Below are 15,625 nucleotides of genomic sequence, written 5' to 3'. Positions count from 1 at the left end.
AATAGGAGTCAATTAGAAAGTTGCTTAAAATTGCATGCTCTATCTGAATCACAAAAGAAAAAAATTGGGTTCAGTGTCCTTTTAATTTAGCTCACATTATTAAGCAAGTCTTTCACAATTCTAAGGATTTGGAATATACTAAATCCATGCAGCCCCATAGTACAGGCTATTCATTTACAGGTAGGTGTTATCATGGTATAGGAATAGATTTTAAACATGGCTGAGGTTTTGCATCTGAAAATCACACACAAACAAAAAAGTATAGAAACCATATTGCTGCTCCAACACACCTATAAGCATGATTGTTAGCCCTGTGCATCCTCTTGAAATGAGAATCAATTGCTTTCTGCCAGGATTAGTATTTCTAAGCTAACTGTATACCCGGGAGGGAGTAATTTTTATATATATTTTTTTAAATTGTACCTTTTTTAGGTTTGATTAGAAAGTTTTTATATGCGAGTTAGCTGAATATATCTTTATTTTCTTACTCGGTCAGAACCTTGTTTAGATATCTGAAATACTTGTTTAGTAAATTAAGCTGGGTAAATTAGACCTGTGCCATGCTTTTGTAAAAAAATCAACTTTCATGATTTTAGATAAAGCATGCAAGTGTAAAAAACAAACAAACACTTTTACACTTTTTACTTGTATTATTAAATTTTATTTTTTTCTGTTGGTATCCTTTGTTGAAGAGTAAACCTAAATATGATCTGGAGTGTGCACATGCTTTTAGTAGTCTAAAAACACTCAACAATGCACTAGAATGCACAAGACAAATTGGATAAAACAAGTAAATGGTACAAAATGTTTAAATTGCCTGCTGTGTCTGAATCATGATTGTGACTTTACTTTCCCTTTATGTGGGGCAATTAGATCAACAGGCAGCTTTTGATTCTCGCTCTAATACCTAATTGCAGTGCTGATCATTTAACTATGCTGTGCATGTTGCTTCCTCTGTTCACCCTTCTAATGTCACTAGTTCTCCCAGCTCAGCATGTGACATTGTGGAAAAGCATGCCACACACCATCTCACTCTGCCACCCCAGGAACGCTGCCTGCTTCCTATGTCATCTTTCTTTTGCTGTCCTTTTATCTCTAACATCCTTTTTTTGTCTACAGGAAAATTTTGGAGCTGCAAGAGCTGGATACCTAAGCATGTCACAGAAATGATGAAAACATGAGGGATACACAAACATATAGCCAGATTAAAACAGCAGCACATAATGATGCACAAAACCTATTTTATTAGTACAGCAAGATACATGTGGGGCCACACATATTTATACCCTTAGTGTATTAGAAATGTGCCCAGCATTTTATGGGGCATTTGATCATTGTAAAAGGGGCACATAATACAAAGAAAAGCACACAATGTAGGTATACACACTGATTAACAAAACTCATACAGGGAAATATACTTACTCTAATTTAGGAACAAATGTAACATTTTGACCAGGGGGGAAGGAATAATAGCTGCCTGCTTTTTAAAGCACTCTGAATTTTGAAATTCATCTATACTTTTAGATATTCCGCGACGGACACCACGTACTCCCCTTTCGGATTTGCATGGGGCAAACACAATCCAAGAAAAGAGCCCCAGGTGAGTGAGAGCTGTTTGTCTTCCTCTGCCATACCCATGGATTGAACCATATATTTGCCATTTATATCTTTTATTAGCTACATAATCTTTTCAGCTTTTTTCACCTCTCTTTTAATCAATTAGGTTTTTAGCCTGCACTGCTCTTTTTATACTTTTCACTCTACTATATAAGGATTATCCCTTTTATGTTTGTTTCTAGGTTCTATGGCTTTCTTTGCCTAGACCCTTCCCACAGCCAATCCTATATGCTTTTTTCAGTTCTCTGTTATGTTTCTCAGATTTATTTTTCTTCCTCTTATCTCAATTTGGCCCATTCTGTCCTTTTCTTCTGATGTCCCCTTTTTCAGGGAATTAAGCTGGGGTAATCGCAGGCAGAGCCGGCTGTCATCATCCAACTCCTACCTGGAAGGTAGTGGTATCTTCATCAGCTCACCCAGCACTAACATGAACAGCAGCAGTGACAGCAAATTGCTGGAAAGAGCTCATGGAATCCTCATGTAAGTGAGGGGAGTGGTTGCAACGGAGATCTCTGGGTTGTTAATTCTCCTCAAGTGATTGCCACAAACTACATATACACAACCCCAGAAACAAACACATTAAATCCCATCAAGGATCAAATAAGGAAAGCATAGATCAGTAGTGTGTCTGGTGGGAAAACATACTAGACGGCACTGGAGAGCTTTGGAGTGCTCAATTTCTGAGTGGATAGAATATTTTTGGATGAGAAGACTAGCTTTTAAATAAGTAGGAAGGAGGGGCCAAGATAGCTGCTGTTTTTTTATTTTTTCTATTTTAGGATTTTATAGCCAAGACAACCATGAGCAGTCAATAGCAGTATAAAGTGCCAGAGGCTGCGTGAAATATTGGATGTTATGTTTGGGCAGGTTAATGGCAGTGTTAAATTATTGTAGCTGGAAACAAAATTGAACTATCTTATATTAACTAAAATACGTCCCTTTTTTTTTTTTTTTTTTTTTTTTTCTCCCCTTTAAGGAGGAATAAGAATACGAAATCTAAGCCTGCCTTACCTAAGGTGAGTAACTGTGCTAACTGCATGGGCAGTGGCAGTAAATTAAAATGCAGCTGTCTAGAGGCATAACAAATAGTAATGCAGAATAATAAGAGTAAGCTATAATGGCAGAAGTCTTGGTAAGTTTTCTTATGTAGGTCACACTTTATTAATATTTGTTTACTCCTCCCATGCTCTTGACGCTGCCTTCCCTATGTTGACCATTGTACCTTTGTCCTCTATCTCAACATGTGTTATTGTGTTTTTTTTTATATATGGCCTGTTGGTACCCAGCAGACCTTATTGACAATCTGTAGAAGCCATTATTTACTGTTAAGATTCTTTTTCTTTCTCATCTTAGCACTTGTTGGATGTAAAGTCTCTGAAACACCTCTCCAATTTGACGCTTCATGACCGGATTACGAAGTCTCTTCTGCATCTACACAAGAAGAAGAAGCCACCCAGTATCAGCGCCCAGTTTCAGGTTCTAATTCTACTCCAGTGTCCCTTCACTTTTGAGCTTCTATCCTATACTGATCTGCATCACCCCTTAGTCGAGCAGATAGTGGCTGTAATTGCACTTGCCACCTGTCATTAAATGCTGGGTTTTTCTAGACATAGTTTAAAACTGATATTTTATTCTTTTTTTTTTTTTTTTATCAGGCTTCCTTAAACAAATTGATGGAGACTCTGGGCCTGGCAGAGCCCTATTTTGTGAAATGTGTACGCTCCAATGCAGAAAAGGTAAGATTTCTTCCCACGTACATAGTAAGGATGTGTTATGGACAGCAATACCTAATTAGGATACCGCTTGTGTCTCTTTTTTCAGTAGGGAGATGGTACTGAATCATTTACCCAACAGTGTAACAATGCTGTGATCCCTTTACTTAGAAATATGCCAATGCTGTGACTTTCTTATCCCAAATGTATGACAGTGCTCACCCCCATTTCGCAGCATGGTGAATATCTCACATTTTACATAGCAGGGTGACTGTGCAACCTCTTTATGCATTGCATACTGTATTTATTGACAGTGCTGACTCCCTGACACTGCATGTGAATGGTGCTGTTTTCCTTACTCATTAGTATGATGGCTCTGTCATATCTTTTCCTTTAAGGATAATGGGGATCACCCATATATTATTCATGGTGATGCTACCAGCAGGGTGACAGTTCTTCCTCAGTGCTCTGCAATTTCATCCATTAAGATGAAGGTGCTGTACTCCTTGATAGGATTGTGACTGAACTGACCTTTATACTTAGAACAGTGACATTGCTTCCTTATCATATCAGATTATGCCATCTTTATTAGCATGGCAATGATGCTGATTTGTTAACTCTGCAGATTGGACAATGATAATCCCTTTACCCATTATGGTGACAATGCCCATAGAAACAGCTGATTGTGTTTGCCATGGCTTATTTGGTTATACTTAAAGAATATTTGTTAAATAAATGTCTTCTCTTCATGACACTTCTGTTTACACTTTATGGTTCTCTAGTGAGATTTAATTTCACAGTCTGATTTCTTTATTTCTCTAGGTACCTATGAGGTTCAATGATTCCTTGGTGCTCAGACAACTTCGTTACACTGGCATGCTGGAAACTGTCCGTATTCGCCAGTCTGGATATAGCTGCAAATACTCTTTCCAGGTTAGACAATGAAATGTTTGCATGTGTGTGTGCGTGCTTGTGTTACGCAGGGGTCAATAATATGGATGTGCATAAGTTGTGAATTAGAATCTAGAGTAAAAATACTGTGTCATATTAAAAAAAAAAGGTCTGATTATTTTATTTTTGTTTTGTGAGTTAGGAAATGAGTTTAAATAATTGCTTGTTAATTAAGTTAGTGGTAATCTCTCTACAAACCAATGACACTTTGTTGCTTCTCATAGGACTTTGTGACTCACTTCTCTGTGTTGTTGCCCCGTGATGTTGCTCCTACCCGGCAGAGAATTCAGGAGTTTTTCTGGAGACTTGGGCACAGCCCAGACCAGTACCAAGTGGGGAGGACTATGGTAAGGAGAGAAGTATATATTGTGCTCTGAGCAACAGATATGAAGCAATAGTGTATATTAACAGAATAGGAGTATATTAACAGAATATACAGTGCCCTCCACTAATCTTGGCACCCTTAGTAAATATGAGCAAAGAAGGCTGTTAAAAAAAATAAACAAAAATACTCTGCTCTCATGTATATCAAACAATTGCAAATGCAAATCAGGTTTATCAAAAAAAAAATAATATATATATATATATATATATATATATATATATATATATATATATATATATATATATATATATATAGTATATATCTTTGTTAAATATGTGTGGCACAATTACTGGCACCACTATGAATTCATATGAGAAAAATATATTTGAAGTATATTCCCATTGATATTTTACATTTCTTCTAGAGCAGACATCCTCAAACTTGGCCCTCCAAAGGTTTTGGAACTACATTTCCCATTATGCTCAGCCAGCCAAAACCTCTGAAGGGCCAAGTTTGAGGATGTCTGTTCTAGAGGATGTAGACATTTAGTTAGGATACATAGCATAAAATATTAACAGATATTAAATGGACACCTGACTGCCTCTGCCAGAAAGCAGGACAATGATCCAAAACATATATCAAAATCAATAAAAAAGTGGTTTACTGACCACAAAATCAAGGTCCTGCCTGCCATGTCCATCCCAGTCCCCTGACTTGAACCTCATAGAAAACCTGTGGGGGGAACTGAAGAGGAGAGTCAACCAGCTTCAATCTCCAAATTTGAAGGATCTGAAGAGATACTGTATGGAGTAATGGCCTCGGATCCCTTCATATGTATTCTCCAACCTCATCAGGCATTCTAGAAGAAGACTAAGAGCTGTTATCATGGCAAAGGGAGGTAGCACAAAGTATGGACTAAAAGGGTACCAATAATTGTGCCACACATATATCTAACACAGATTATTTTTTGGATATGTTTTTAGTTACGGATGTGAATATATCTACACAAAACTGAGGGTAGTGGTGCACTATTTGGTCTCATTGGCTGCACTCCTGAAGATGTATTTAAACTTTTTGTAAGGTTTGCTAAACCAAACTTTGTGGATGTGTATCTATATCTATCTATCTAGCTATCTGTTAGGGGTAAAGTCAGAAATCCGGGCAATCCTAAGATTACCTGGGAAAACCTGATATTACCCAAGCGGCTGTGGTTAAAGCCCGATGTAATGTAATTCCCCAATCTACACAATTTGTTTGCCTCTGCCTGGGGGGTGTAAGGAAGGTGCCCCGCCCATCCTCTGGCATCCACCCCTTATGAACCTTGGGGAATAAGGTTTATAAGGGGGGCTTTGCCCCACTTGAACCCCTCAGACGGGGTAAAAAAGATAGTGAAGATGTGTGAATTTCAGTGCATCGTATATATTTTTGATGCGATGGCTCGATGCACTCTGAAAAGATTTATTATGTTACATCAGGCTTTACCCACAGCCGCTTGGGTAATATCAGGTTTACGCGGGTAATGCTAGGATTACCCAGTTTCTTACTTTGCCGCAACATAAATATACATATACACAGTGGCAAAAAAAAGTATGTAAACCCTTTGAAATTGGTTTTCTACATGAATAGGTCTTAAAATGTCATCTCATCTTCATCGAAGTCACAAGTATAGGCAAACACAATGTGCTTAAGCACACAAACAACTATATTTGTTAATGTCTTTTATTGAACACATCCCATTAAACATTCACAGGGCTGTGAAAAAAGTAAGTGAACACTTGGGTTTAATAGCTAGTTGATCCTATTTTGGCAGCAATAACCTTAACCAATCATTTCCAGTAGCTGAGGATTAGACCTGCTCAAAGTTCAGGAGGAATTTTGGACCACTCCTCCTTACAGAACTTATCAGCTCAGCCCTATTCTTAGGATGTCTGGTGTGAACAGCTCTCATGAGGTCATTCCACAGCATCTCTATGGGGTTAGGGTCTGGGGGCCACGATAAAAGGCGGAATTTATTTTATTGAAGCCATTCTGTAGTGGATTTACTTCAATGTTTTTAAGTACATTGTCTTGCTACATCACCCAGCTTCAGCTGACGCACAGCCTTGATATTATCCTGTAGGAGATCTTGATAAACTTGGGAATTCATTTTTCCCTCAATGATGGCAAGTGGTACAGGCCCCAAAGCAGCAAAGTAGCCCAAAATCATGATGCTCCCTCCACCATACTTAAAGGATTATTTTCTGTTATAATTTTTAAGCCAAACCACTAACATATTAAAGTTAATAAACATTAATTAAAACCTACTGACCTATATTTTCTCCAAAACGAAGTTTCATAACGTTATAAAACTTATATCTTTTATTCCCCGATGATGTCACGTTATCCTGCCCACTATTTTCAGCACTGTGTGTTCAAAATACTTAAACCAATGAAATTGTGTTTAAAGCGCCATTTTGAAAAATAGGTATTGTAAACGGATTGGTACAGAGCAAAGGATACCCACGGAGTGGGTTTGGAAAACAATTAAATTTGCAGACAAGATTTCTGTTATACGGTAGAGATATGTTAATGAAATGCTATTGATAAAAAGCGTATTTGGGGTAGTTAGTAACAGGCATAGAAAATATTTACTTACAGTGGCCCTTTAATCGTTGGGATGATGTTTTCATGTTCGTATGCAGTGACTTTTTTACGACATACAAAGTGCTGCTTGTTCTTCTAAACAACTCAACCTTTGTTTCATCAGTCCACAAAACATTTCCCCAGTAGTTTTGTGGAGTTTTAAGGTGGTTTTTGGCAAACTTTAGGTGTGCAGAAATGTTGTTTTTTTTTTTTTTTTTTTTTGGTAAAGTAGCGGCTTTCTTTGCCTGTTCAATATTTTCTGTATAGTAGACTATTGACCAGAGATGTTAAACAGTTATTTCTTTAAGTTTTTAGCTGTCACTAGGGTTATTATACTGCATTGAGAATTGTGTGGTGTGCCCTTTGATTCATCTTGGCTGGACGGCCACTTCTAGGGAGAGAAGCTACAGTAGTAAATCATCTCCATATATAGACAATTTATCTATCAGTGGACATATAATTATCTAAGCACTTTAAGATAACTTTGTAACCCTTTCCAGCTTTATACAACACAACAATTCTTGATCGCAGGTTTTCTGAGAGATCTTTTTTGCAAGGCATGGTTCATATCAACAGATGCATTTTATGAATAGCAAACTCAAAATGTTTGAGTGTTTTTTATGAGTCTCGTTTCATTAATTGGACACCAGGTTTGACAGTTTCCATATATAATTTACTTTTGTCATTAGCCTCGGGTTTCACATACTTTTTCCAACATTTACTGTGAATATTTGAATGATATATTCAATATGTACACAAGCAATACAATAATTTTGTGTTGTTAGTTAAAACATGATTGTGTTTAGTTAATTACTGTAACTTAAATGAACATCAAACCAAATTTTAAGAAAAATTGATACATAAATGCAGTAATTTCTAAAGGGTTCACATACATTTTCTTGCCACTGTAAATATTTACAGCGCAGGGTAAATATTTGTGCTTTTACTTGTATGCCTCCAGATTTTTGTTCAATGTCCTTACCTTTTGCTTCTCCTTGACAACTAAAAGGCTGCTACCATTTTTTGTAATTTTTTTTTATCAATTCACATTTGCTTTCTTGGCATTCCCCTATTTTTTATATTGCAGCCTCCATACTTTAAAATAATTTCTCTTCATTTCACAGGTGTTCATGAAGGAACAGGAGCGCCAGTGTCTCAGGGAGATGCTGCATCACATTGTACTTCAGCGTATTATCCTTTTGCAGCGATGGATGAGAGCAAGACTTCAGCGAAAAAGGTTCCTGCACCTTAGAGAGGCAGCTATCACAATCCAGGTAATATCCTTGCAAGTCTTATTTAAAGTTTGGAAATTATACATTCAGGATGGACTTACTTGATTTGAAGAATATACATGAGTGGTGCTCATGGGTATTTCATTTTTAAGACACAATGAGTCCACGGATCATCTTAATTACTAATGGGATATTCACCTCCTGGTCAGCAGGAGGAGGCAAAGAGCACCACAGCAGAGCTGTTAAATAGCTCCTTCATTCCCTCCCACTCCAGTCATTCTCTTTGCCTACGTTAGTGATAGGAAGTGGTAAAGTGAGGTTTTAAACTCTTGATTGAAGAATCTTTTCTATTATTTTTAAAGTAGTGCAAGATTGTGCTGCTTTGTTCTAGGGTGTAGCCGTAGTCCATATCAGTCTCTTCAGTAGAGCATTGGTGGATTTAGAGCAATGGGAACTTGTGGGACATAATTCTCACTGCGCCTCCCATAGAGTCATGCTGCCCTTATACTGATAGCCTAAGCAAGATTACTCAGGCTTTATCCTTTTTCCACAGGGCTATGTGAGGGAGAGGACCTCGCAAACCTGCTGAGCTGCCCTGCTGTCGGGCAGATTTTAAAGGTAAGTGCTAACTTTTTATTCTGGGTCTGGGAAGATCTCAGAGGAAGTGGAGCACCTTATTGGGACATAACCCCTTTTTTGGGAAAGACCTCCTATTCATATAAAGGGTGGGGATCCTGTGACAGCACATTGGGGGCCTCAATCACTTGGGTGAACAAAATAATAAGGCCTCAGGAGGTAGTTGTTTGAACAACAGAGTGTGCAAAATTAGTCACTCATATGGGCTATAGAGCTACCTAACATGCGGTAGCACAATTTGTCCCCAATTTCTCAACAGAGTGTGCAAAATTAAGTGGTTCAGTTAGCTCCCCACGATGGGCGGAGTTACTTTGGCACAGTTTTGGGCTGCACTATCCTCTATCTCAAGGCACAGTCATAATGGTGCCGGGAAATGGAGTGTTATCACGCCCACGAGGGGCGGAGCTACGTTGAGGCTGTGTTAGATTGCGCTCTCCATCTCAATTACGATATCGGGAGGCAGAGCATCTAACACAGTCTTTAGTGTTTTCCTTTTCAATGCGGGTCCAGCCAGCGCTATTAAAAGTACAGCGTTTCGGACTTGTTTATGTATAATAACGTATCATTAATTTCCAAGAAAATAAACAGTTTAAAATGTATTTTTCTGATGGTCAGATGGCACCTCAGCTAGATTAAACTGAGGTGTTGAATGAGTTTTATTGCATTTAAATATTAGGTACTGATGGACAGATGGGCACCTCAGCAAGATTTAACTGAGGTGTAAGTAGGTGCTACAATATTAGCGTGCTAATCTAACTAATTTCTGCACACAAACAGTTTTTTATCTGTTATTTTTATTAAAATAATTTCAGCTGTTTATTTGTTTAATTCATCCTTTGTGACTTAGGATGGAACAAGAGCACACAAAGAATAAAGTTACCTGCGAAAACTACAGACCGATATCTTTCATTAATGTCTATCAAGATGTACGCGAAGATATTAGGCAACAGACTTGCAATTTATGTCCCCTTGCTGGTCCACCTAGGTGGGTTTTGTTCTAGGCCGATAGGGTCCTGATAATACGCGTAGACTCTTAAACCTATATACTAAATCTGCGGATATGGACCTCCTTCTCCTCACCCTGTTGGTTGATGCGGAGAAGGCATTCGACAGGGTGAGGTGGGATTATATGTTCTTGACCTTAAAAACTTTCAGACTACCAATGACTATCTGCAGAGCCATACGAACGTTTTACTCAAACCCCACGGTGAGGTTGCGAGCGGTGGGCTTCGCCTCCCCATCTGTCTCGATCACCAATGGAACAAGACAGGATTGACCGCTCTCTCCTATTCTGTACACACTGTCCATCAAACCCCTTGCGGCAGCCATTAGTCAACGGAGGGAGATTCAGGGACTTATAATCCACGACTCGGAGCAAAAACTTGCCCTTTTTGGCCACGATCTTACTATCTTCTTGTCGGACCCCCTGACATCCCTTCCCCCTCTGCTCTCTTTGTTAGATTTTTTTGGTGCTCTCTCGTATTACAAAATTAATGTATCAAAGACAGAAGCTTATTCAATAGGGATCCCAATAGGAGATCTACAGAAACTACAGAGAAAATATCCTTTTCGGTGGTCGGTTAGGGGGATCAAACATCTTGGAATCTTCCTCTCCCATGACAGGAACATAATAATGACAGACAATTATTCCTTTTTACTGAGGGAGATAGATTCCCTTATAGAGTCAAAGAGATATGGGGAAATATTGTGGCTTGGGAGGGTGGCGGCCGTCAAAATGATGATACTCCCAAAAATCACCTACCTATTCCACTGCCTACCTCTCCTAGTCCCCCAGACTCTACTTCTCCGCTTCCAACAGCTTATTTCCAACTATGTATGGAAGGGTGAGAGGCCGAGAGTTGCGGCCCATGTCCTCCATAGACCTATGGAGAAGGGAGGAGCTGGCCTCCCTAATATCAGACTTTATCATGAAGCAGCAATGATCACCCACGCAACTGCATGGAGCTCTAATCTCCCTCAGGCTAGATGGTGTGACTTAGAACAGGCTTCCCTCCCAGCTTATGTCAACCTCGAAGACCTTCTCTGGACACCAGCCCATGGTCACCAGCAGCTAACCATATCCAACTTGATAGTGAGGGACTGCAGGAAAGCATGGATGCGCTTACATAATTGTAACAAGATTGCCCCCCACCCATCCCCAATCCACCCAGTCGTGAGTCTTCTCTTAACTCTCCCCAACTTCCATAAGGGTGTGTGGAGGACTTTCAACTACGAAAGATCAGTGACTTCTATGACAATGGCAGATTATTGAACCAGGAGGAATTTATACTGCGGGGGGAACTTCCCCCCAAAATTAATTTTGACCTGACCAGACTGAGATCCCTATTGCGAGCTTGGGGATTTTTCACAAAGATACCTAGGGACCGGACTATCTGGGAGACCAGATGGGAGGCTGGACTTCAGCTCAACCGACCCCTGTCCTCTCACTATCAATGCTTACTGGATGCGGATGCATCCTTCAAAACCACCCATATTTTGCCGTGGGAGAGAAAGTAGGGGCAGGAGTTCACTTCTCAACATTGGTTGCCTGCTATTGCAATCACCAGGACTGCCATACACTGTGTCCCGTTATACGAGCTCTTCTATAAACTCCTGACAAGATGGCACTTGGTTCAATCTAAGCTGCAGAAGTTCTATCCCTTGTGCCCTGGGTTGTGCTGGAGGGAATGTGGTGAGAGGGGGTAGCCCTATACACATTTGGTGGGAGTGCCATCTTCTGAAAAATTACTGGTCCAGGCTGAGACAACTTTGTATCAGCTTGGGCCTCCCGGGATCTCACCCTCCCCTCTTTGGCGGTGCTTCGGTTATGGGGCATTGCAGTGGCACCCTATCTGGACGACATCCTAGTCCAGGCGCCATCCTTACAGCAAGCAAGATTTCACACGGACATGGTGTTACCCTTCCTGCGATCTCACGGGTCGAAGGTAAATTTGGAAAAGGGTTCCTTAGTCCCAAGCACAAGGGTAACTTTCTTGGGAACCATAATAGATTCCATATCAATGAAGATTTTTCTGACAGAATGTCAGGAAATCAGAGATTATCGATACTTGTCTAGTCATTCAGTCCACTCATCTGCCTTCAGTGCATGGAGGTAATCAGGCTGATGGTGGCGGCAATGGACATCATCCCGTTTGCTCGGTTCCATCTCAGACCTCTGCAGTTAAGCATGCTCAGGGAATGGATCGGAAATTATACAGATTTTTCTCATCGAATACTACTGGAGCAGGAGACAAGGGATTCTCTTCAATGGTGGTTGTCTCTGGATCATCTCTCCCAGGGAACCTGCTTTCGCAGACCATCTTGGGTGATTGTGACAACAGACGCCAGCCTTCTAGGGTGGGGAGCAGTCTGGGGCTCCCTAAGGGCTCAGGGGGTTTGGACTAAACCAGAGTCTGTTATTCCTATAAACATTCTGGAGCTGAGAGCGATCTACAATGTTTTTCTGGCCTGGCCTCAGTTAGCCTCGGTCTAGTTTATCAGGTTCCAGTCGAACAAAATAACGTCAGTGGCTTACATCAATCATCTGGGAGGAACAAGGAGTTCCTTAGTGATGACAGAGGTATCCAAAATAATTCAGTGGGCGGAGGCCCATTCTTGCTGCCTGTCGGTGATCCACATCCCAAGGGTGGACAACTGGGAGGCGGATTTCCTGAGCAGGCAGACCTTTCATCCGGGGGAGTGGGAACTCCATCCGGAAGTGTTCTCCAGCTTTTTCCTCTGTTTGCTTTTCTTCCTCGGGTCATTGCTCGAATCAAACAGGAGGGGGCATCGGTGATCCTCATAGCACCGGCTTAGCCTCGCAGGATTTGGTATTCAGATCTGGTGGACATGTCATCTCTGCCACCTTGGAGACTTCCGTTGAGGACGGACCTTCTAATCAAGGGCCCCTCCTTCACCCAAATCTGGTTTCTCTGAAACTGACTGCTTGGAGATTGGAAGCTTAATATTATCCAAGCATGGTTTTTCTGACTCGGTCATTGAGACCATGATTCAGGCTCGTAAGCCTGTCACTAGAAAAATGTATCATAAGATATGGCGTAAATATCTCTATTGGTGTGAATCCATGGGCTACTCATGGAGTAGAGTTAGGATTCCTAGAATTTTATCTTTTCCCCAAGAGGGTTTGGAGAAAGGTTTATCGTTAAGTTTACCTAAAGGGTCAAATATCTGTCTTTATCTATTTTGTTACACAAACGTCTGGCAGATGTCATAGATGTACAATCATTTTGTCAGGCCTTGGTCAGGATCAGGCCTGTGTTCAAACCAGTTACTCCTCCATGGAGTCTGAATTTAGTTCTCCGAGTTCTTCAAGGGGCTCCGTTTGAGCCTATGCATTCCTTAGATATTAAGTTGTTATCTTGGAAAGTTTTATTTCTTGTTGCTATTTCTTCTGCTCGGAGAGTGTCAGTAAAGTAAAGTTTTACCTGCAAGCGACTAAGGACTGTCGTCAGTCTTCTTCTTTGTTGGTGGTTTTCTCAGGAAAACGCAAGGGACAGAAAGCTACGGTTACTTTCTTTTTGGCTGAAGAGTATCATACGTTTTGCATATGAGACTGCTGGACAGCAGCCTCCCGGGAGAGTTACGGCTCATTCCACGAGGGCTGTTGCTTCCTCATGGGCGTTCAAAAATAAAGCTTCTGTGGAACAGATTTGCAAGGCTGCAACTGGGTCCTCTCTTCACACTTTTTCAAAGTTCTACAAATTTGACACTTTTGCCTCGACTGAGGCCGCTTTTGGGAAAAAGCTTCTTCAAGCAGTGGTGCCTTCCGTTTAGGTTCCCTGTCTTGTCCCTCCCGTATCATCTGTGTACTCTAGCTTGGGTATTGAATCCTATTAGTAATTAAGATGATCCGTGGACTCATCGTGTCTTAAAAAAGAAAATTTATGCTTACCTGATAAATGTATTTCTTTTTTGACACAATAAGTCCACTGCCCGTCCTGTTCTTATAGACAGGTTGTGGGTTATTGTAAACTTCAGACACCTCTGCACCTTGGCTTTTCCTTTCTTTCTTTCATGTAATTAGCAAGAGTCCATGAGCTAGTGACGTATGGGATATACATTCCTATCAGGAGGGGCAAAGTTTCCCAAACCTCAAAATGCCTATAAATACACCCCTCACCACACCCACAAATCAGTTTTACAAACTTTGCCTCCTGTGGAGGTGGTGAAGTAAGTTTGTGCTAGATTCTACGTTGATATGCGCTCCGCAGCAGGTTGGAGCCCGGTTTTCCTCTCAGCGTGCAGTGAATGTCAGAGGGATGTGAAGAGAGTATTGCCTATTTGAATTCAATTATCTCCTTCTACGGGGTCTATTTCATAGGTTCTCTGTTATCGGTCATAGAGATTCATCTCTTACCTCCCTTTTCAGATCGACGATATACTCTTATATATACCATTACCTCTACTGATTCTCATTTCAGTACTGGTTTGGCTTTCTACTACATGTAGATGAGTGTCCTGGGGTAAGTAAGTCTTAATTTTGTGACACTCTAAGCTATGGTTGGGCACTTTTATATAAAGTTCTAAATATTTGTGTTTAAACATTTATTTTGATTCAGGATGTTCAATATTCCTTATTTCAGACAGTCAGTTTCATTATTTGGGATAATGCATTTGAATAATCAATTTTTTTCTTACCTTAAAATTTGACTTTTTTTTTTTTCCCTGTGGGCTGTTAGGCTCGCGGGGGCTGAAAATGCTTCATTTTATTGCGTCATTTTGGCGCAGACTTTTTTGGCGCAAAAAATTATTTGTTATTTCCGGTGTCGTTCTTGTCACCGGAAGTTGCGTCATTTTTTTTGACGTTTTTGCGCCAAAAGTGTCGGCGTTACCGGATGTGGCGTCATTTTTGGCGCTAAAAGCATTTAGGCGCCAAATAATGTGGGCGTCTTTTTTGGCGCTAAAAAATATGGGCGTCATTATTGTCTCCACATTATTTAAGTCTCATTGTTTATTTGCTTCTGGTTGCTAGAAGCTTGTTCACTGGCATTTTTTCCCATTCCTGAAACTGTCATTTAAGGAATTTGATCAATTTTGCTTTATATGTTGTTTTTTCTATTACATATTGCAAGATGTCTCAGATTGACCCTGAATCAGAAGATACTTCTGGAAAATCGCTGCCTGATGTTGGATCTACCAAAGTTAAGTGTATTTTCTGTAAACTTGTGGTATCTGTTCCTCCAGCTGTTGTTTGTAATGAATGTCATGACAAACTTGTTAATGCAGATAATATTTCCTTTAGTAATGTTACATTACCTGTTGTTGTTCCATCAACATCTAATACTCAGTGTTCCTGTTAACATAAGAGATTTTGTTTCTAAATCCATTAAGAAGGCTATGTCTGTTATTCCTCCTTCTAGTAAGCGTAAAAGGTCTTTTAAAACTTCTCATTTTTCAGATGAATTTTTAAATGAACATCATCATTCTGATTCTGATAATGTTTCCTCTGGTTCAGAGGATTCAGTTTCAGAGGTTGATGCTGATAAGTCTTCATATTTATTCAAAATGGA

At 40.1% G+C, this 15,625-nt stretch overlaps 1 protein-coding gene across 1 annotated transcript in view; it reads left to right on the top strand.

Moving 5' to 3' along the window:
* MYO9A (myosin IXA) overlaps window positions 1-15,625 on the top strand; it is a 294,424-nt gene that overhangs the window by 122,473 nt on the left and 156,326 nt on the right. Inside the window, 8 exon segments of the mRNA XM_053717307.1 lie at window positions 1,525-1,600; window positions 1,948-2,097; window positions 2,594-2,633; window positions 2,971-3,093; window positions 3,273-3,353; window positions 4,152-4,262; window positions 4,505-4,627; window positions 8,352-8,501. Of these exon segments, the coding sequence (XP_053573282.1) occupies window positions 1,525-1,600; window positions 1,948-2,097; window positions 2,594-2,633; window positions 2,971-3,093; window positions 3,273-3,353; window positions 4,152-4,262; window positions 4,505-4,627; window positions 8,352-8,501 (854 nt within the window).

Source organism: Bombina bombina, chromosome 6 (genome assembly GCF_027579735.1).
Source record: "Bombina bombina isolate aBomBom1 chromosome 6, aBomBom1.pri, whole genome shotgun sequence".
Classification (NCBI taxonomy): domain Eukaryota; kingdom Metazoa; phylum Chordata; class Amphibia; order Anura; family Bombinatoridae; genus Bombina; species Bombina bombina.
This window is presented reverse-complemented; position numbering and strand designations above follow the sequence as displayed.